The 23,972-nt window shown below is 33.8% G+C and overlaps 1 protein-coding gene across 2 annotated transcripts; it reads right to left on the bottom strand.

The window, feature by feature from the left end:
• Window positions 1-349: 349 nt before the first annotated feature.
• On the bottom strand, window positions 350-23,972 carry LOC124845047 (protein GIGANTEA-like). Of its 2 annotated transcripts, none has more exons than XM_047322077.2 (15): window positions 23,784-23,972; window positions 22,916-23,135; window positions 21,780-21,851; window positions 21,530-21,584; window positions 21,272-21,414; window positions 20,622-20,896; window positions 13,638-13,693; window positions 9,504-9,741; window positions 9,265-9,415; window positions 6,859-7,068; window positions 5,112-6,746; window positions 4,325-4,393; window positions 3,792-4,010; window positions 1,199-1,291; window positions 350-1,032 (listed from the first exon to the last, which is right to left on the bottom strand). In XM_047322077.2, exons 2-15 carry the CDS (start codon window positions 23,018-23,020, stop codon window positions 733-735), a joined length of 3,621 nt encoding a protein of 1,206 aa, XP_047178033.2. In that variant the 5' UTR covers window positions 23,021-23,135; window positions 23,784-23,972; the 3' UTR covers window positions 350-732. The 2 variants fall into 2 exon arrangements, with proteins under 2 accessions (XP_047178033.2, XP_047178035.2); XM_047322079.2 differs by having other exon boundaries at window positions 22,916-23,054.

Below are 23,972 nucleotides of genomic sequence, written 5' to 3'. Positions count from 1 at the left end.
AAGAAGTTTAATAGTTGGTTAAATATGTTTAATCCTTACACAGAAAATAATAATAATAAAAGGAGATAATACAGCAATAGTTAAGAAATTATTAAATGATATCCTAAACCACACTTTTCTATGATTGGCACTAGTAGGTGATTAAGTTTTTAAACATAAATTCAAATAATTAATGATATTTAACTATATATGACCCAAAGATTGATGGGATCGTAATTAGACCTATTTCAAATTTATTAACTGAAATCGTGTTCAAGTAGAAAATAGTAAAAATACAGAAAATCTTCCAAAATGAAAAAGATAGAAGATAAAAGCCTATAAGAAAAGAAATGGCGGCTAGAACACAGACTACTCCAAACGATTATAAACGACTTTCATTACAAGCTAAGTCAACAGAAACATAACACAAAATGAGACGATGATGAAGAAAAGGACCTGGTTACAGCCTCGTCTATCGTTACTGTACAAGTCTGTTCTATTGAGACCAGAGTGACGACCAAGTTGTGGGTGAAAACTTAGTTTAGCTACAATACATGCACGATACAAAATGAGCTTTCTATAAACATACTAGAATTATGACTGTGACTCTTTTAACAGGACTAGCATAATGATGTTGCTTATTTGTAAAGACGTTAGTTCCATAAGCATCAATAACGTATGTTTTTCTTTTCTACAAGTTTAGTAAAAAAATGTCACAGACTATGATGGATGATAGCAGAGTTTGATTTCATTTCACATGGAGATAGTACAGCCTAACTCTTTGGCGGCGGTATCAAGAAAGTTAATAGACAATCCGGTTGAAAGTCGGCTGTGAGCTTCCCAAGTCAAACATTTTTCTATGTCAGCTTGCCAGTCAATGGCATCCAAATTGAAGTATTGATAAGAAGGGTTGTGGGTGCCATTTATTCTCCGAGGTTTAGGACTAAATCTGATTGAACCAGTATGCAAAATGTCACGAAGAACTGATATACTCAGAGCACGAACATGCGCGCTTGGATGAGAAAGGCATCTGATTGTAGCTGAGAGACGACACTGCATGTGATTTATTTACAGCTCAAATATATCAGTAATTATGACTAAGAAAAATCAAAAGAGTTTTTAGTTTTGCACTAGATAGCCCTTTTGTAAATGTGCATTTGTCTGGGAATTTAAAATTATATTTGCATTCACTAAGTTCTAATAAGGAAAATTTGTTGACCTTTAAAAGGTTTGAAAGGCCGTCTGCCACAGCCAATCCAGATTCTCCAAACTCCAGCACTGGCTGAACCGCTCTAGCTGTCGCTTCCAATAACTGGCCATTGTAATTATTGAAACATAAATATAGCTTAAATATAAAACAAAAATATATGAAAAAGCAAATTCTCCCTTCACATTGCCACTAATAGCTGCTTGAAAATTCATGTTTGTTAGCATACGGAAATAAAATCATGATGTATTATTAGAAAGCTGGTTCATAAGATTAGTAATCTCTTAAGTCACGTTTTGATATAACTTTCTCACCATGTGTGGTTAACCCCGTCGTGTGAGTTCATCAATGCGCACATTTTGAAAACCTAAGATGATGCCCATGCTGGTTGTATAGATATAGAGTATTGACAATCTAAGTGAGTTTAAGTTTTCCATTGGCTAGAAATGAGAATGTAGAACACGATGAAGACCCATTAATTCATTGTTTTAAGGTTATGTCAATCCATTATGTGATTAGACTCAATTTTTATTAGTATTGTATCTTTCTAATAAACCTCCTTCTCGACAAACTCAACAATAGAAGACCTTGGGGCGCTGTATTTTCAGGAAACCAAGTTTCTTGTAAGAGGATAAAGCAAAATGTAGTGGCATCATGGCATGTAGAATCAGGGTATTGTGCTATGGATAAGAGTAGTAAATTTGTGTGGGTGTAACCTGTTTTTCATGAGCTGATTGAACACTATAAACAATGATTGTCCCTTTGTCAGAAACTTCCCCACTGACTTGTTTCTACAAGTGATGCAAAGAGTAAATTCTAATGCTGTGAAATTTTGTTGTTAGAGGATAGATTATATTTGTAGAAAGCTCCACATGATCGAACCTTAAATCTACTCAGAGGGTAGTGTTAAGACAAAATCAATGCTTTAAAAACAAGACCTGTTAATGAAATTGAAGACACCTAGTCCAATTTCACCTGCTAAAATTGAACCGTGGTCAAACTAACAATAATTATTAATTTTAATATTACAAATTAAACAATAAATTAATATAAAAACAATCATGTTAGGTAAATTTTTAAATAAGAATAAAGAACCATTATATCGGCCCAATAAGATAAAAGATCAATAGCAAAAAGGTTATCTCAATCTTCATTGGTTTTAGACTGATTTGACTGTTTTTAACAAATATTTTGCTCTTCTGATTTTTGGTTTTTCTGAAAACAGTGACTTGACTAATTCACCAGTTTCCCCAAACCTGCTGCTCCGTTCCAATTTTCCACTCTAAGAACATACCAATATTTTAATGTGTTATGCATTAAAGGCATGTTGTTTCATCATGCAGTAGTTTTCAAACTGTTCTCTCTATTTATTTCCATGAAAATGTTTAAGCTGAAGACCAGTATAAAGCCAAATCTATGTGGTCCAACATGCACCGCATTCATCACCTATGATGTATGTTCGTACGATGGACCTTCTCCAAATAATTCCTCCTACTCCTTCAATTTCCAAATTATCTTCTAGCCACTTTTCCCATTATTCATGGTCTCCCTTTCTGCTATCTCAAGTAAACCCTCCATCATCCTTAATGTGAAATAAACTTCATGCAGGTAATGTATACTCCCTATGGACAGGGAGATGACAATGAACATTGTGACCGTGGGGAGGGTCGAGAAGAATAATGGAGAACAAGGTAGTTCAGAAAGGAGAGGCGCCAAAAGGTCACCACTTTCACTTCACTGACAAGACTATGCCAGAGAGCAGACAAACCAACATTGGATAAACAGACAGACTCAAGATCGTCACCTTCATTGGTGGATTGTCTTCTTCAGTGGAAAATAAACAATAAAAACTGAAATGGAAAGAAAAAAGGGAATTGACAGACATGGTGGAGGGAAATAAGAGCATTTATTGATGTAGAGGCTTTTAAGATTGGAGAAGTGGTTGGGGAGGGGGTCAAGAAAGAGGTGGTAGCACCGATTTGGATGATGGCTCGGTTTTGGTGCTTGAACCAGTGGCAAGAGACTGTGGGGCAGGCATCACAAGTGGACTTGGAATGGAGATGAGAAAAGATTGACAATTAATTCATTGAGAAGTAAGTTCTTGATCTAATCATGGCCATGTATGTTGGAGGCAATGGAGGAGCAACTACAGAGGATTGTTCGAATGGAACACGGAGACAAAAGTCTCATACAAAGAGTAGTGTTCCTCCACAAAAAGCAAATAACAAAACATTGCCTAATTACATGCTCAGCCCTTTCTTATTTTTACTCCTAACACATTACTTCCATCAATTTTTTTTATAAACAACTATCATCAATGAAGTTAACATTGAACTAACTGCTAATACAAGTTATTTTCTATCAGGTATTCTCGTAATGATAACTATATCCTATCCATCAATGGATCCTTTCCTAAACAACTTAAAAGTTTTAGGGTAAATACAATAAGTAAGAATTAAATGCCCATAAATACTATATAATGCATGTAAATTTTAAAGTAGAAACACTAATATGGAAGTTAGAAATGAGCCGGTTTTCTGATTTTAAGACTGAGAATTAAGTTAACTAAATAATGTACAAAGAAACCAATGTTGAAACACACTACCTCCAGCTGTGGTAAAGTACAAGCTTCTCCATCAACCAGCATCCCATCTGTGGCTCGCAGTAGTAAATCTGATGAACTTGCCACAATTACCAATGATTCCGCACTCTCATGATTCCTCATAAGTTCTACAATCAATTTTACAATCCGCTGATTGATTCTCCACATCTTCTGACCTAAATCATCATCCTTGGCAATCCAGGGCTGCAATTCCCTCTCCGCCTGACAAGTAAACAAGTACAAGAAAGTGACTTAACAAGTAAAATGCAGGAAATAATAACAATGATTATTTATAAAAAGAAATCTATAAAAAATAAACATTGGATAGATGAAATTTCAGTATCAGCTATAGAAATTTCTAGCCAGTAAATGTAAAAGCCAATTCTCATAGATATTAGAAATAATATAATTCCTAAAATTTGGAAATCTGCTTAAAAAATGACATATTTTTGGAAAAAAAAAATAGTAACTATTGAGTCCAAGTTAGCAGCCAAGGTCATTTATGAAATCCTTCATGATAAGACGAAATTTTGGACCTGAAGAACGACGGCCGTAGCTGCTTTCGTTGGTGAGGCTGATACAACATTGCATAAGGCGTCAACAACCTACATAACATTAAATCCAAAATAGTCAATTACCAACCTTTTTCAGTAGAAACAGGGATATAAAAGAGGTATTTGGATCCACACAATTACATTGCACACATTTATAACTCTTATCTTATCATCTAACTCAATAGGGCAACTTTGTCAACCTTTACCAATTTGTCGTATTTAAACAAAAAACTAAAATGTGAATTCTTCGATACATCTCACCAGTTGGCACATACTATTATAGTTTCATTTGAAATTCAGAAGTTACACCCAGTATATCTCATCTATTGTCTTGGTATGACACTTCATCCAACTTAATGTAGCATAGCGGTTTTTAATTGATCAACTAATCTGCCTTTGATGAGAACAACTATTCAGGTTTTTTTCAAGATAAATAATTTTCAAAGCTAATCTTTATGGAAGTTGCTTTCTCGGCTTTCTAAAAGTTCAGATCAGAAATTTCTTCAAATGTATCTGTTACATAATTTTGGCAGTCTTTCCCATGTTTCTTGTGTGTACAAGATACACTTATTTATCCTCAAACTGCAGTTCTGGCTTTTCAGAACCCAACTTCTATGATTAACAAGAATTATGTCGTTCCATCAAAGAATTTTTCTTCTCAAATTCAACTATAGGTTAAAAACATGCACAATTCAACCATTGGAAGAAAAGAGAATATTCAAAAAGAAAAGATGATAAAGTTGCTGCAGTATAACATTTGTACTTGTACCTGTCTCCATCCCTGTTGGGCAGACGTGCTTTCTGCACAAGGTTGAGTCTCGGGAGAGGCAATCAACTTGTGCCATAAAAGTGAAACTACAGAGAAACACAATTCTTGCTTCTCTGCCAGCATGGATCTCAGAAAAATTTGCGCATTGCAATTCAATCCTATATGCCTGTCCATTGTGAGGAAGTTGGCTAGATCAGATGCATCCAGTGGAAAACCAGAGACACCTTTACCCAAGGTACACCCTGATGATTCATTTGAACAAGTGGTTTTCTCAGAAGTATGGTTAGGTTTTGATGGGAATGAATCTGCTGAAGGTACAATGGATGTTTGCCGAGGGTCAAAGCAGCTACTTTCACATTGATTCTGCCTTTTACTACCACAACAAACAAGGGAGTCCCTCCAAATAGGTGCATGAATTAAGGTTGCTTCTAAAGGTTCTGCCTTGTTCACTATAGACGCAACAGCTTTGCTGTGAATGTCTATGAGATTATACAATGATGATGCCCTGGAGTGAATTTCCTTGTCCCACTTGCAACGAATTAAAACAGACAAAGCATGCATGCAAGCTTTGGACCTCCTAAACAATTCAGAAACATGTGCAGCAACCATAGCTGCTGCAACAATCTCATTTGAGCTGTAACTCCAAGGAGTGCCGACAGAAGATGGCTTCAATGAAAATAGTGCCTCTAAAATTGCTAAAATTCTGTGAGTATGACGTACTGCAGAATCTAAGCCATTTCGCAACTCATGGGAAGATCCATTTTGTCTAATATGTGAAGATCCATTTTGTCTAATATGTGAAGATCCATTCTGTCTAATATGGGAAGATCCATTCTGTCTAATATGGGAAGATCCATTCAGTCTAACAGGCTTGGCTATATCTTGAATATTGTTGGAAACTAAATGATTGTTCCCCCGTGAAATCAAAGGGAACAACTGAAGCTCACAGGCAAGAGCACAAACAGCAGCCAGAACATAAGAATCAAACGCTGCTACGGGACCTTGCTTCTTCATTTTCCTACTTTTTGATTCTTTCTGGTTTTCAGATGTTTGTAAGTCCTCAATGATTTCCTCAGCTGGATAGTTATCTTCACCTCTTGGCCTCTTGCTTCCACTGAATTGAGCTTCATGACTAACGCAGACAGTTAAGACAACAAAAAGTAGTCGTGAAGCAAGCTCTACAGACGCACATGATTCTAAGAAAAGGGAATGAACCATAGTACGAAGTTCTGCCACAGCAAGGTTTTTAGAGGCAGAGCCAAGGATAGACAGGTATTTTGACTTTCTGCTTTGTTCTCTAGTGGACTCAGGTGGAAATGTCCGTTGAAGAATGGCTTCTACTGTAGCAGCAAATATTTTCATAAGACATGCCTCTGATGGGCTTCCACGAGGAAGGTATTCCAGGACCTTAAGTAGGGGTATGTACAAATTCCATGACAGTATGGGAGGTTGAAGTGGGGTTGCAACTATAATTTCTGGAAGATCAACAGCTGAGGAACTTGTAGGAATCAGGCCATAAGCAGCTTCCCAAATGGTGCAAATTCTCCATTCAACCTCTGGACCATGGGCACAAAGCATTGATGCAATGCCTTGGGCAGTAGCTTCAATAGAGGCTTCAGCCGCAGGAACTTCTATCTGATCAATAACAAAGGTTTTGGATCATAAGTGTACAGAAAGAACCTACATGCATAACTGTACAAAACTAGAATCACGTTAAAAAATGTTAACTGATAAAGATGAACACAACCTGCTTCTTGTAGGAAGAAATATATCCACCCAAAGGTTCATGTTGAACTTCAACTCCATCAACTTGTCTAAGAGGAGGAAAAAGTAATGCGGGCTGTGAAAGTATACGGAAAAGCAGAGCAGCCGCAGCATCAGCGGCTATACCAGCTCTCATGGACATTGCAGTCCCTATTGCACGCAAGAAATGCAAATGCATCCAATTTCTAGGAAGCTTCATTAACATAAAAAAGGAAAACACATCAGTCAATTGGTTTTAAATCTGAGTTTCTTCAGATGAAATTATCAAAATGCACAATAGGATGTTATCCTGTAGCAAGTAATCCCACTACAATACACATATAGAATTGATACTCTATGTTGCACTATTATGCTACACACTATACCTTTGTCTATGCTATTTCTGTCATCACCATTCCTAAGTCCCTACACGAAGCCCTTTCTCATCAGAATGGCAGCACACTATGATTGATGAAATGACAAAACTAGAATCTAATCAAACATAGATAAACGTTCTTGTCTTCTTGCAAAGTTCATCGTTGGAGTCATTGGATTTACGTTGTCAAAGTTGGTCCAAATGGAAGTATTGATAGACTGAATGCTCAACTGGTAGCTAAATGCTAAACCCAAGTGTTAGCCTAGATTATTTCTCTTCTACGGTTAAAATAATCTTTGTCCATCTCTTTTTTTTGGCAGCTATGCAAACTAGTTGTTTTATCAATTAGACATTAAGAAGGTCTTCCTTCATGGAGATATGCAGAAAAGTATGTGGAGCAACCACCTTGTTTTGTTACTAAAGGGGAATGTTGTGGATACATATGCCATCTTTACAAGGTTCAATATGGACTTAAAACCCCCCTTCCAGCTTGGTTTGGGGGATTTGAAAGTTTTGTCCATAATATGACATGATCCAAAGTGAACCTGACCAATGTTTATTCTATAGATGTTTCCCTAATTGATTTACATTTTTGGTTGACTATGTGGGTAACATAGTAATGGGTGATGATGACCATGACTAAAAAGTCAATCTGTGACCTTCAACTTTCAATTCTTATAAGAGATTAAAATATTTAAAATAAAGATACTGTCCCTTCTGCACATACATTTATATAAAGTTAAAAACTGCATATAAATCTTATAATAATTAAATAAAAAAAACTTAGTTATATGTTTTCAATATAAGTCATTCCATAATACTTCATAAAGTTATAAATATATGTTAAACCGAATATCACTTTTAGGGGAAATTACACTCACCTCCCCTGAGGTTTTCTTAAATAACACTCACTCACAATAGTTTTTAAATGGACACTCACTTTTCTGTGTTTTAATAAAGTAACACATACTTCCTTTATTTTATTTAATCATAGTAACTTAAATTATTTAATTGTAATAAAGTGATACTAATTACAGTAAATGATTTAATTTTTTTTATATATTGTCGATTAAGTTCCATGTCAGTTCATTTATAATCACCAATTTAAATTAATTATTACAAAATTAGCGATGTTTAATCATATGATAATTTATAATTGGATAACAGTACAAATTTTTTTACATTGTTAATATATAACAATAAAATCCTTCAATTTGTACATTTTAAAACTTAAATTTTTAATCTGCATAATTTATTTTGCTTAAATTTTGGCCAACATGCTAGTTATTAGATAAAATTATAAAGAATGTAAGTGTATATTTATGCTATAAGGATTGTGTACCTCATTTACAAAGATATAAGCAGAAGTAAGTGCAATTCCCCTAACTTTAAAATAAGGTTATTTCAATTTAAAATGAATTAAAGCAAATGAGTTATTCAAAATGTCACTGAATAAAAAAACTTGCAGCTAAGTATTTGATTTAACCTACTCATGGTGGAAAGGACGAATCCACTAAAACAAGTTTCCTGGTGAAGATTAATCAACAACAAAACCACTGGATACTTCTCACCTATAACATGGAAACAACTGGTGGTCCAAGGAAGACAGAATATAGAGTAGAGTAACTAGTTTTAGGAATGGTAGTTTAACTCTTTTTTTCCAAACCTAAAAGTCTAGCAACTTATGCACACTTCCAATTTTCACTGAAATGATAGAATAGCTTATAACATCCACTAGTTTAACATAGCAAGAAACAAAACCATACAGGTGACAAATTTAAGAAAACTAGCAGATTCACCAACTATTAAAATATATAAAACGTGAAAGGAAATCTAGTGAAAAACCAAATATTCAATAATGTAAATGACCTAGCACACTACCTGAGTCAAGCCATATGTTAACTCTTCAATATAAATTGGGTTTTGAATTAAGTTGCATAACTGAAATACTATATGAAAATCATAGTAGTAAAAATGTATGTTTTATTAAAGTCAACATTGCAGTTATTCTCTGTCTATCAGGATTATACTTACCCTTATGCCAGATGCATAATCTTCAGCAGCTCGAAGAAGCTCCACAAGCTGCACAGCAGCATCAAGTGCATCTGGGGCCCATGATGGAGGTGCTTCTAGGAGTCCAAGAAGAAGTCTTTGTGTAGCACTTGGAGTAGCAATTGCATAATATCTGCAAATGTTAGGTGCATATATATATTTTCAGACATATGAACTTATGAACAACTAAAATCAAGAAAGATATTTAAGTTAAAAATAACCTATGAAATAACCGAGCATATGGTTCCAAAGCAGGTAATCCAGCAACTAGATGCTCGTCCAGAGCAGTTGTTGGAGGAGGAAGCAAAAGTGCAGGAACAGCAGCAGCTGTTAAAGTAGCAGTTTCATTGCGAGCAACTTCATCATCACAAACACTTAATATTACACCGGCACCATTGGCAACAGCCCATCGTGGAGTTGACGGCACAAGTTGAGGATGCTTCCCAGAACCACGAGAAGCTAAAAGATAAAAGAAAAAAGTCATCTCCTTGTCATATTAAAAACATAAACATTAGTGACAATATATAAGTGATAACCATTTTTAATAAAACTTCACTTTTCACATAGTTGTTTGACAAACAAAATTAATTTCTAGTCTCCTATCAGTGTGCATCGAGGATATCAATCACACCAGAAAACTTGTGGTAACGATGATCATTAAATACAATCAATAAGTGCAAAAAGAAAGAAAGAAAGAAAAAACACACAAATATACCAAGATCACAAATAAAAATGAGAACATAAAAAGTTAACTTTGATACATAAAAACTAAGCTTCATGATTTCTACATTGTACTCTATTATTATATTTCATCATTGGTGTTCTATTATTATATAGCTAACACGATGCAATAGCTTTGGCATTTGTAAAATTCTTCAACATTAAGCATTCGAATTTCAGTTGGCCATTCTATGATTTCAACAGATAAATAGAATGACCAAGTGCTCAAAAACACAAACACTAATAGTGTGTTTGGATAGAAAAATTTAAGAGAGTGTAAAAGAATTTAAAATGCTTTACAAAAAATGTGTTGTTAGGGTAAGAAATTTCAAAAGAAATCAAAATTCTATATTTTTTTTATATGATAGTAATTGGATTTACTGAAAATAAGAAAATTACAAATTCCACCTTAAAAGTAAGAATTTAAAATTCATGTCTTTGATGGGTTTTTTCATAGGGTATTCATTAGAGAGGAACTATATATACGTGACTTTAGTCAAATCCACATAAGAGATTGATACCACTTTTAACCCAAAATCTTAAGGCATTGGTTTATTGACCTTTTTTCTTATATGGCATTTAACTTTGTCAATTCTACTCAATGTGAAACTTAGACTCACACTTAGATTATTCTCAACAATCTTTCCTCAAGGATGAGTCCCTTTCATATGGTATATTAGCCCTTAAGTGAAAAGTTACCTTTACTTATACATTCATTATTGTGGTTGTAGTGTTGCTATGTTGTGTTGTTGTTGTTGCAAAGGTCTAAGTCAATTTGAGTTTTATTGTATACTTAAGATATTAAAAAATTTAATCAATTAGTACGAAATAATTACTTACCAAATTGTTTAGATATTTTCATACCTCTTAATTAAATTTATACACTTTCAGATTTTGAATTTTTATACTTAGTTAGACTTGGCTTTAAAAAAATCAGAACTAAATTAGATTATGGCCAACGAAACATGTAGAATAATATACTATAACAATAAAATAGTAACAAAATATTAAAAAATTTGAATAGCCACATCAGAAATGCTTCCAAAGCGGGGTAGCCATATCTGAGCTTCATAGTAATTAAGGAGAGATTATGTATGTACCATCAACCCAACCCACATGTAAGGGATTGACATCACTTTTAACCCAAAACATCAAGACATTAGGTTCATGAGTCTTTTTTCTTATATAGTGTTTAACTGTCATTTTTACTCAACGTGAGACTGTGACTCACACTTAGATTATTCCCAACAGTCTCTTACTTTCATATTTTCTTTTTATCTTGATTTTGGTAAGGACATTGTCAGTTTGGCTCAAACAAAGACATTGTTGAGAGGACTACTTTTTGGTTGATGTCAACTAGGGTTTTCTTATTGAAGTTGACAAGACTTATTTTTATATTTATGTTCTTATGATAGGATTATCTTTTGTTGCTACTAATCTTTTCACTCGAGTCAATATTTCTTAGCCAATTTTTGGAAAACTATTTTTTACAGTTGTGAACTGCATTGTTTTTTATTTGTGCCTGTTGTGACTAATTCTTCGGGATGTCTACAATGATTACTTTTTTATCATTGCCAGCAATGTTATTCTCTGTCAAAAGTTGTTAGGATTTTTTTCCTAATGTTGACTAGGGAAACTTTCCGTACACAATAACTTTATTGTTTTCAGAAATGTAGTAAAAATAACCTCAATCAATGCAAACTAAATAATTGTGGTTGATATTAATTGTAAACAATATTGGCCAATTAAAAAACCTTGATTAACATTCATTGAAAAATAATACCAACCAAGATCAACTAAAAAGAAATAATTCATATTGATATTTTTGAAATACTAACAATTGTTTGATGTTTAAATAATTCCTTGTATTTGATGGCAAATGAAATACTTTTTCCAAATCAAAAAATTAAAATTCAGTAAATTTGAATTGTCTTATCCAGACAAGACATTTGAAAAATGAAACAATTTGAAATGGGATAAATTCAAATCGAATGTATTTAAATGTCTTAGAAATTATGAAATTCTCTATCCAAACCCAAGGTCAAGATTTAAACTGAGATTTCTTTTTTCACATGAAACTCTCCAAAAGAGGTTTTCACTGACCTTGTTCCTACGACTTTTTAATTAGTAATTTGTACATTTTCAATCTTAAATGTTGCAGTGCTTTATACCATCTCTTCCCTGCATAGAACTTTCTATCACTTACCTCATTTTTGGATGCCTTGTAAGGATATGCTTCTTTAAAAAACATGAGGTGCATGGCAAGATTATCAAAATCCAGTTAATTTAGCCATTTCTCATAGTAGTTGCAAGATTTTCAAACAAGATGATTCAGTAAAAGTCCAGTTGAAATAGTTTTTTACCCAATTTCAAAACACTTTTACATTTGTTTTCAAAACCAAGAAAAAACAATTTGTAAATTTAGTTTAGTTTTAAGAAAATCATATTATCATTATCTTTGTTTATAACCTTATTGTTGTCATGGCATCATTACTACCACTATCACCACCATCTTTGTTACTTTCACCGCTGACCATTATATGGAAAGATGTATAAAAGAGAAAGGAAAAACAGATACAAAATATACGGAAGACCAAACTGAAGTCATGTAAAAGAAAACAACAACCCTCCCAAAGAAGAAACCTATAGAAATCTAAAGTCTGAGAGTTGACACCTGGTACAAAAAAAATCTAAACTAATGATACAAAGTAAAAAATCAAATCAGGTAAAGTCTAATCTATTTTCAGTCCCAATGTTAGCAAGACTGTCAACACAGCAAACAGTTATATTGGATGGCTTGTGTGACTTATATTTACCAATTTTTTTATAGTTTCTATGCTTAATATTTATTTTGTCAATTTATTTTTTTTCAAAGTTTTCATTTTTTAGTTATTTTTGTCACTTATGACTATTTTCATGTTTCAATGTTTTTTTTTTATTTTATATTGGCAGAGTTTCCGGTGGGACAAGGTAAATTGCAGTAGTTGACTCATTTTTAATTAGCAAGAATTTATCAAATACTAAACCTAGAAAACTGAATCTGAAAACTCAACAAAAACTGGGTTTAACTTTTGAAATTTTCAAAACTTAAAACTGAAAATCACCATTATAAAATCACAGACCAGAGTACATTATGATTGATAAGACTGAACAGAAAAATCCTCTTAAAGTCTTAAGATGGAAAATAATGCTAAACTTATTTGAAGATAGAATAAGATTAACTATCTAATTTAATTACACTAACTAATAAACTTAAATGCCCAATAATATCTTCATGTCATATTTGGACTAACTGATAACAAAGGGTAGTGGTAGGGATGGAAGAGAGGAGTTATAAATAAATAAGAGAGGAGATGAGAGGAATGAACAAGATTGCACGGAAAAGGCAAATCCTAATTTCGTGCATAAAGCTAACTAGCATATAGTGTAAACATAAACTCAATCTATGATTAAAAGTACTGAAGTAGATTTTAAGTGCTACAAAAAACTAAAAATAAACATACAACTTAACCAAACTTTACTTTTTAAAGAAATGTCTCCTTTTTTATATATGAATTTGTTCACATATTATTGTGGAATTTAAAAAAAGAAAGAAAGAACATCATTCTGTAATAAATTATCAAAATTTATCATACCAGTTGATGGAGGTTTGAGTTCTCCTGCAGCATATTTACCCATAACACCACTGCACCTGTTAACATACACCAAAGTCATGGACTAAAAAGCAATGATGCTCAATGCAAACATAACAAAATGATTCAATACATTATACTATGGGAAGCTGTTTGATTCTACCAAGATAAAGGAAGAGAAACTATAACCATACATAATTTACACTACTGAGAAGACTAATGAAATCATGTACCCCTGAACTTAGTTATGCTATATTCCAATACAGGAAATCCATAATGACCATGAGTCAAATGCCTTCCTTTTCATAGTTATGAAATATGATTTTCAGCTCAATCCATGTATTTCAATTAACAATTAGGAAAGGCTGTCAACAAGCTTATATCTCGATTGGCACCCATTTCATCCTTTACGAGTGCTATGTAATTGTTGAGAGATGAGATACACAAATGAAAGATTTGAAAATAACTAAAGACACTCAACTACAACAAAGCCCATGTTAAAGGCCCTAATTTGCTCTACCAAGATCCTTGTGTGCCCTCAACAAACACATCTACTATGGCCGCTCCATCATCGTCAACATCTCCCTTGCCACTAACCCTCACAAAGTCACATCTCACCTATTCAAAGAGAACAATTACAACCACCATGATTGATGCAATTTCATGTGTGTCAAGCTCATCCAGAAGGACCTCAGATTGAAGCCCTTTGGACTCACCATTGCATCATATCAGCTACTGCTGCGGTTGAAAGCAAAGTCGTCGATGTAGCAGAACCCGAGGCAGAAAGGAGAGGGATTCTCATAGAGGAATAGGAACCAAGGAGAGGAGATATTACACAAAGAGGGATGATTGGACAAAGGAGACACAAGAGCCTGAAAAGGGAGGGAGGAGTTGTGAATGAGGATGAAGAAATTGAATCAAGGAGTTCGTGAAGAATAGAGGATGATGGCGAAGCTGACAAGCATGATACTGTGGAGGAAATGAGCGATGTTACTCATAGAAGGTTGTTGTTATTGGGGAATTATGCAATGGCAAGGCATTAGTTGTCCACGGGAATAAAGTGATTCTCAACTTCAAAGATGACTAGGGAGTTCATTGTAACTCAAATTATCTTAAAAATATATTAACTTAAAACAAAGTTTTGCAAATGCAAACATCTTTTAACTTAAGAAAAAAATGAAAAATATGTATACAACTTTAGCTTAACAATTTAAAGGCCTTTTTTCAAACTTTAGCTTAAAAGCAACTCATATGCAAAAAAAAAGTTTGGCTACACATTCTCGATTTGCCTCATACCACCGTCAAAAATGGCATAGTTGATTTCAAACACAGATGTGATTGGTTTGGGGTCTACCATGTAGATTCATGCTCGCATACCTATAAGGTTTAAAGATTATGCCTTTCTGACTACAATGTGCATTATTAATAAAATCCCTATAACTTCACTAAACTTCATTTTCCTCTAAATAGTCATCTTCGAACAATCCCCTATCGTCATGTTCATCATTGATCCAATCCAATCCAAACCACAGTAATGGAACCAAAAAGTTGATAACCAAACAAATGTGAATCAAATTCTTTTTCACTTTGGATAGTTTTAAATTCCTTTTTGTAAAACAATCCAATCCAAACCGAATTGTATAAGCATTTTACGTATGCATATATTGTTATTTTGTAATTACATTTTACCCATACTAATAAGTTTTTCCATTTCTTCTCATTTCTTTGATAGTAGTTGTCCAAGTCATTAGACCCTTCTACTCCCTTGTCTAGTTGTCATCATACTTACCATACCAAAATCTTATCATGTCATACCAAAACCACAAGCCACCATCATTGTAATAACACTTGCTCCACAGTTAGAAATCGGAATAAGAAACAATTGATGTCTAAAATTAGTTAAGACTAAGGAGAGAGTTAGGTACTCTTGAATTTACCCATGTTATCATTTCTTCTTTTAACCCATTAAGAAAAATACTCTAGCACTCTTTGTTCATCCCTCTTCAATGGCTCTATCAGTAGTTCAAATTTCTCCCACTATTCCATTTTGTTTGATGCTTAATACTGAACCCAATTGAACCAACCTCGATTGAAATCATCATATCAACACACTTAAACACCTTCCCCATTAAGAAATGTGGTTTGCTCTTCCCACCATTGATACCAACTCAAAGTCGAGACCTATAGTGGAATCACTAGCACATCAAGCTTTTCAACCTCTCTAAGCCTAACTTAACGTATTTCTCACCCAAATGATCCAACCATAAGCATGATCACCTTTTCAATATCAAAACCTCCATTTTCCTTCTTCTTGTATCACACTCCCCTCCCGTCTTTTGCATTGGGAACACAAGACCAATCAGTGCAACCATTATCGTCTTCTTCCTTGTCATTTCTCATCAATGTTCATTGTCAACAAGAATGCTTGCGAGCATGAGTTTGCACCTCTTGTAATGTCCACTTAAGCTTATTAGTCTACAAAAGACTCTCCTCAATCAACTCCTCCATACTATGCTCCAAACCCTCAACTTCAAACTCCATTGTTGGGCATCTAGAGAAAATTCCAACTCTTTAGATTGAGTGCTCCAATACCAGTTGGATACCAACAAAATGAAGCAAAATCAAAGGCAAATTTGCATTATCATGGAAAATACTAGTTTGTATAAGGATGATAAATACTAGGCAAATAGATAGAATATTCTCTTTTTCTCAGAGGCATTGCACATTTTTTCTCTACTGACATGTTATCTTTGTTAGGGGGTTCTATCAAAATCGTAATCACAACACAATGAATTACCATCTCTTCTCCCATGTGTCTCTTCACCAAGTAAACAAGTATAATATGAGACGTGACTTTCAATGTAATATTTATCAGTGCATTTAATACTTTTTTACTATTTGTAGGCTCATTTAGAAAATTGAAGATGAATTCAGTCCAACACACACACACTTGGCTGTTCTTAATTCCTTTTACTCCACCCAAATTAGACTTCCACTCTCAAAAGTTTTTTTTCTTGGCCATTCCACCTCAAGCAAAGGCTGTGATTGTCTTTCTTTTACTGGCAAGTAATACATCTCAAAAAATGTAAGCTTCAATGATTTTAAATCCCTCTATTCCTCATTCTTCCTCTTCTTAGAACACGTTTATCCCCCCTAAAATCTCTTCCCAATTCCATTATTACTCTCATTGTTTCAAATATTATTATCTATAACCATACAAATCAACATTCAACTATTTGCCCACTTTATATATCCTTATTCCACTTCATCGTCCTCTCAGCTAACGTTTTTCTTTCACCAACCATCACCTACTCATCTACCACCTAGGTCTACAAACATTTACCAGCAAACAAAATCCAAATACAGTAACCTGTTTTATTATCAACCCATGCAGAAGAAAAAATTGTGAAACATGTCTTGTAGGATCGTAATTGGTTTATTTTTGTCAAATGAATTTACTTCACTTCAATGCAACAACACCTAGACACTAGCCCCTCTGCCTTGTTATTGCAATTCTGCTGGTACAAGAAGATTATTTGGTCAAAGAAATCTTGTTTTAATGAAGCAAGGTCGGTTGCCTAAGGGTTTCACACCTATAGGAATCTTGTTTTAATGAAACATTTTCTCCAATGGTAAACTAAGCCTATCACCATCAAAATCATTCTCAATTGGCACTTACGTACAAGTAGTACTTCCAGTGAAGAGGTCCATATGACCCAGTCACAAGGTTTTGATGCCTCAGACAACCATTGTCTACCCCCATGTGTTGAAATGTTTATTGGTCCAAATCTGTATCTTGGTGATCCAAAATTAAATGGTGATTTCTTGGTTCAACAAAAGAGTGAAATACCCTAACTTAGGACAAGTTTCAACTAAAGTCTTTAGGCTCCAAACCCTGTGATTTGAGCTGTTTGTGCTTACTATTGCCCTTACAATGTTTCAAATCAATAAAAGCAATGTTTCCTTGGCTCCCAATTCTTCCCAACAAGATAAAGCACAAGGAATTTGATATTTTCTTTGTTCAAGAAAAGGAATTGAACAAACAAGTCAAGGTACCTTCTTACAATACAACACCTTATTTCTTACTTTCTAGGAAAACATGTCATCCGCAATAAATTCACCACACTACAAATATATCTCCTTTCAATAGGAGAACTTTCCAATTAGCATTTGAATATTCGAAAGCACAAGCTTGGCCCTTATCTTCATAGACCTATAAGCTCCATACACATTTTGATATTGAAAATGATATACCATACAAATTACAAAAATGATGTGCTCAAGTAATTATAAGTAGGTCAATTCCCAAATATTACTTTTACATCTCTTTCAATCCAAAATTAGAACCGCATATTTGACAAACGTTTAACTTTTCTATTCAAAAGGGAGAGAAATACCATATCATCCTTGAACCTTTTTGATTGGATTCATTCTTATATGAGGATCTTCTTCCAATCGTAATATATCTTGTTCAAAATGTTTTGCTTCTCTATTGATAATTACCTTTATTACAATGATTTTTGTCATAAAAGAGCAAATTGAAGTTTTCTAGTGTTTGTAAACTTTTATTACATGATTCAAACTAAATTTGGAAAATTTATCATGCAACTGTCCTTTGATAGTGGCACATAATACATAAACAACAAATTTCTAAGTTTCTCAATGCAAATGGCATAATTTTTTAGCTACGCTTTGATACCCCAAACAAAACAGGGTTGCAAAAAAGAATAATTGTTAATTCCTTGAAGTTTCCAGAGATTACTGTTCTAGATGTTTATTGGATTAATGCCATTTGGTGTTAATTCGATACAATAAATGTCCTTTCTTTTTGTTCATGTTATGGCCAGTCTTCTACCCTGTTCTTCTGTTATAGTACCTTTGTTCATGTTTAAAGCCTTAACCAGGGAAAGTTAAACCAGCAGGTTGTCAAATAATCTTCTCAAGGATGGTTTGGAAGATTCACACAAGTTTCCATGGGGTACAGGCACAGCCGGGTGATAACTCCCTTGTTCATAAAGCATTTGTCATGGTAATACTCACACTCCTCTATGTTTATGACATGGTCAGTGCATGTGATCATGAAATTGAAAAGAAGTTTTTAAGGAAGAAGCAAGCAATTCAATTTAACTCAGGTACTTTCTTTGGATAGAGGTTGTCCATTCCAAAAAAAGGTATCTTTGACTCAAGGAATGTATATACTTGATCTTATTGAAGAAATGTGCAAATTGGGTGCAAAACATTTGGAATTCCCTTTGAAAAAGGAACCACAAGATTCGAAGAAAAGAAAAAATCCCGAAAAATAGATTTGAGACTTTTCATAGAAAACCATATGATTTGTTTCATTGATTCTGAAAGTAAAAGCTGAAGTTACAAAGTATTGACTTGTGAATTTATAGAGTCAAGCTAAATAAGCTTGCTAATAAACAGGTTAAGATTCAACTATCACGAACAAATTGGTTAAGGTCAAGTTATCACAAACTGATTACAGTTATACAAACAAAAGGAAATTACACAACATAGACCGCTTTGTTGGGCGCTAATACACCCAATCAAGTATACTCTATTAAGACTCACCTAACAAGTCCATGACGGGTGAGAGCTAGGCCAGGATGAGGGATCATACACTTGGGGTTTGGACCTCATCATATCAAACTGGGTTGGAAAGATAGCTTTAGTCAAGATGTCAGCTTGTTGATCAGATAGAAGAACATGCACAGCCAAAATTTACTCACCGAGAACTTTTCCTAAATAAATAAAAAATAAATAAATAAAAAAACGTCAACCTCCATGTCTGGTACAATCATGGAGGACTAGATTATGAGCACGTGAGACAACACTCACATTGTCAAAGTGAATGATAGGAACAACATGCATCACTCCAAGTTCAGCTAACAAGGAATGAGCCAAGATACTTTTGCAATAGCAAGCACAAGGTTGTGGTATTCAGCCTATGTTTTGCACTACACTGCAACTGATTGATTGTAGGACCGCTAGATTACTTAGTCTAATACGATAGTAGAGAAGTCTCAATACCAAAGACTGGTGGGAAAGATAATCTATTCATCTCACACTAGCCTAAACATTGCTCATGCAATGAGTGTGGTAGGCTATGCATGATACCCAAAAGAAACCTGTGGCAGAAAATAGAATCCCCAAATATTTTAAGGTAAGTACAATAGAACTGTTATTCAAAAGGTACACTATCCATCTAAGGTATAGAAATGCAAACTCTATCAGGTCAATTGTTGATGGAAAATCACCTAAAGGTATCGCATGTTCTTTTTGGAGAAAAGTTGGTAAACAAAGTACAAATGAAAAAATGTAGTTGCTTGATCTAATACTAAAGTGGCGTTGACCTATGGCACACAATATATTTGAGATGTTACGGATGAATATCATTCTAGGTGACTTTATGTATGAGACTATTATATGATAATAATTTGGTTATTACCTAACAATCCTATACAGCAGGACAGAACTATTCGTGTAGAAATTGACCAGCACTTCATCAAAGAGAAGTTGGACAGTAGCCTTATAGACAACACCTATACCCGTGAGAACTCCAATTGGTAAATGATAGATAAGTATCTCATGTCTTTAATATTATTCATATGTTCCTTTTTATGTTAGTTTCCCCATTTCCCTTAGAAGGCCTATAAAAGGGGACTAGAGCTCGTGTTACAAACACAATATATTCAATAATTCCTTCTCTTTTCAAGTGGTAATAACCAAACTTCAAAAACTAATAAACCATGGTTTGGAAGTGAATCAGACCACAATTAGTATCTTCATTTGGTTCTTGAAATTGTGAACCATGAGATATGGTTGATTTTGAGGTCAAACCTTAAACTGAACCATGAAACCCTTAGGACGTGCAAGCAAAGTTAAAACATACATGCATACATAATTAACCACATCTGGCCAAATAAATTGATGGAGATAAACTATTTGTTACTTACTAAGAACAAATTATTAAGAAATACTCACCATCGGAAATAGTCACTTCTAATGCCAACTGGTGAAGCCAACAATATATCAGTAATCCAGGGAGACAATGGCCTTATAGGTTTCTTCTCCTGATGTGTCAAAGAATTTTGCACAGATTTCCCATTAATAGGTTCACTAGTTGTGGCATGACTGCCACTACTGCTTCTTTCTGTTTCACCATATTGCCTTTCCATTTTGTAAATAGGGCGATTATAATGAGTTAAAATACGCAAAATTTCACCACAAGCCAGCGCCCATTGTTCTGAGTATTCATTCTGCAAAATAATACACAAAATGAAAATAATAGAGAACCACTTAACAAAAACTGAAGACGGACAGTTGCTATATTAAATCAATCTCGAAGATGAAAAACTCAAAGAAAGAGACTTCTTTTCTTTCAAAGGGATTAGCTAAATGCCTGATTTATTTATTTCTTACTGATTCTCCTAAAATTTCTCTACAAAGTTTACTTGAGTAGATTTCCATATATTTGAATAACTGATTTACTTGCTGTTTTATTCCATTAATAGAAAGATATGAATGGTTTTAAATTATTCATGTGTTAAGCAAAGTTTCCATGTATACTGTTAAAGATGAGGCATTCAGTCAAATTTGATACTTTGCTATGAAACAGGGGATTATACTTATACCTCAATTTTTGGGCAGACTGAAGATATGAAAGAAGCAAATGGAGGACTAGCCTTATCATAGACTAGTGTCCCATCAATAATACACGAAATAATTGGAAGCACAACCGCATGTCCATGCTCTGGATGATGAAGGACAAATGTGGCTGGATGAAATGTAAAATATAAAGTTATTTCATATAAGATAAAAATAAATATGGTAACCAACATATATGTTGAGTCAACCATAAGTCAAACTAACATGCAAAAAAGCATAAATACCCAAAACATCATCAAAGAGAAGAATCTCCTTGGACGGGTAGCGGTTCCGGATCAACTGTCAAAATAATATAGAACAGAGTGAATGGCATTTGATAAAAAATCATTGGCTTCTCATGTAAAATAATAATAGTAATAATAATAATAACAATAACAATAATAACAAAAACAATAATACAAAAAAAAAATTATATAGATTGCTTTTGTTCCAGTTCACAAGGCTCATTACTAAATATGGGAGCATTTATCATACCTCGGCAATATCGTCAGTAAATTGTTCGGATGTAAACTGAATGAAGTATTCAACATATGCAGCAATTTGGTCCTAGGAAAAGCAGAAATGATAAGACAAAAACCAACAAAATATAGCAGAACTACAGATGAAAAAATGTTTACAATAAGCTTTCAATCAATCCACGTATTTGATTGAGAAACAACTATTCTCAGCATTACAATTTATCAAAAGACTGCTGATTTTTCACTATTATAATAGCACTGAAGAGTTTTCAATTTATTACATGTATCATAAAACATTGACTTTTATATTCAAAGACGACATTTAACATGGTTATTTAGCAAACTTCTGTAAAGATACGTAGAGAAAAGATTACAAATCAACTGATTAAATCATTCCATCCAAGGCATTTTTTCATCAGGGAATTTTTTATCAATAGAAGATATATCAACTGGAAAAAATATACTTAAGTTTGACACTATGGTCTAAATATAAGTATTCTGCATTCCACTGCAGAATTTTGTCTCCACTAGCCATTACTATTTGTTACTCTTACCAAAACCTTTGAAATGAAATACAAGAAAGTTCTCTAAATTCTCAGGATATTCAACAGGCTCAAAAGTACCAGAGAACCACAAAAACCAAACAGCTAGACCGTCAAATTTAAATAGCTGCTAGTCTCATCAGGGGCTGTGCTTATGCTGATTCATGCAAAGGCTACAGTACAAAGATGCATCCCTTCATATTATTCCATTCATGAACCAATTATCTCTCGACAACTCATTGCATTCCCAACACACACAAGTACCCTTTGTGTTTGGATAATGCATGGGCCCACTAACATTGTACTAAATTCAACTTTTACATTAGGAGAATAATAGAAGCAAGGATCAAACTCTACAACAGTTGGTTGTGAGGACTCCAAAAATAGTAAGTAGACATATAGAAATTTCATTCTTAACTTCCTAAGTCCAAAAAGCTTTATTCCAAACGTTGAAACATTAAACAAAATTTTATAATTATTATCATTATTCTTATCATAATTCATAAAAGAGAGCAACTGACATTCAATGACTAAAGTTATAGTTTACTTTGAGAAAAGAACATTATAGAAGAAGGGGCTTGAGGAGGGGGAATCAAGAGTGAAATGACACCTTTCTTTGTTGACCATCTGGTGGGGGAGGCCAGAACAATGAGGAGAACTGAAGACGGTCGGTCCACTTTTCACTGGGAGCAGCCATTGAAGAAGAAGAAGACATCTATCTACTTTCAAGGTATCGTTTCCTTCTACCTCTGACAATTAAAAGCAGTTATCCAAATTCCAGCCAAAACATGCTACCAATCAAGAATTAAAATATCGTAATTCACCATTCCCTGTTCACCATGGCCAGATACGTTTTACCTTAGTAATCAATCCATCACCAATATCCACCAAAACAATTTTCACAAAGAGATTTACTTTCGACAGAGGGCAAGCACATAGGAAGACAGCCAAATTCATCTCGAGATAACAGTAGATACTAGGCACGACAACTAGTTGCTCTGTGCAGCTAGAACACTTATACTTTTCAAAATTACTGATAATTTCTAAGTTCTTTTCACTCTAACACCATTATAAAATATCCAAATTATTTCCTAAATGATGAAAATCAAAAACACAGATAAATCTGAAAAAAAAACTGCCAAACAGAGAAAAATCAAATTTAAAAAGGAAAAAAAAATAAAACAAAAATAGTAGTGAGAATAAGACTTTGTAGGAAAATATTGAATTTCTCTCCACACCACAGAGGTCTGCTAAGATTCAAAAGCTAGAACAAATTAAATAAATAAATATATAAATAAGCCCGTTAAATATCTAACAACTCAGATTCACCGTACAAAATTTTCTTAACAAAAAGGTAAGAGAGAGAGCCGATGAAATCCAGTCCAGAAATTTACACAAACACCGTGAACAAACCAGGAAGCCGTAAAATCATTATATCAAGAAAATAAAAAATAAAAAAGCAGCAAAAAAAAATGTACCCGAGTCCTTTTGTGTGCATAAGCAATTATCTCAGGAAGCAAACGTGGCTGTTGCAAAGATGAAACGATGGAGGTGAAAAAATGGGAAATTGTGGAGTTTTATGAAATGAAAATATTTAAGAGGTGGTGGTTCAAGGTGGAAGGCAGAGTGAGAGAAAGAGAGAGAGAGAAAGACTCAAAACACACACA

The sequence above is a fragment of the Vigna umbellata genome, chromosome 8 (genome assembly GCF_029865625.1).
Source record: "Vigna umbellata cultivar VRB3 chromosome 8, Vumbellata_1.0, whole genome shotgun sequence".
NCBI classification, from domain to species: Eukaryota; Viridiplantae; Streptophyta; class Magnoliopsida; order Fabales; family Fabaceae; genus Vigna; species Vigna umbellata.
Note: the sequence above shows the minus strand (reverse complement) of the source record. Positions and strands in the feature narration are given on the sequence as shown.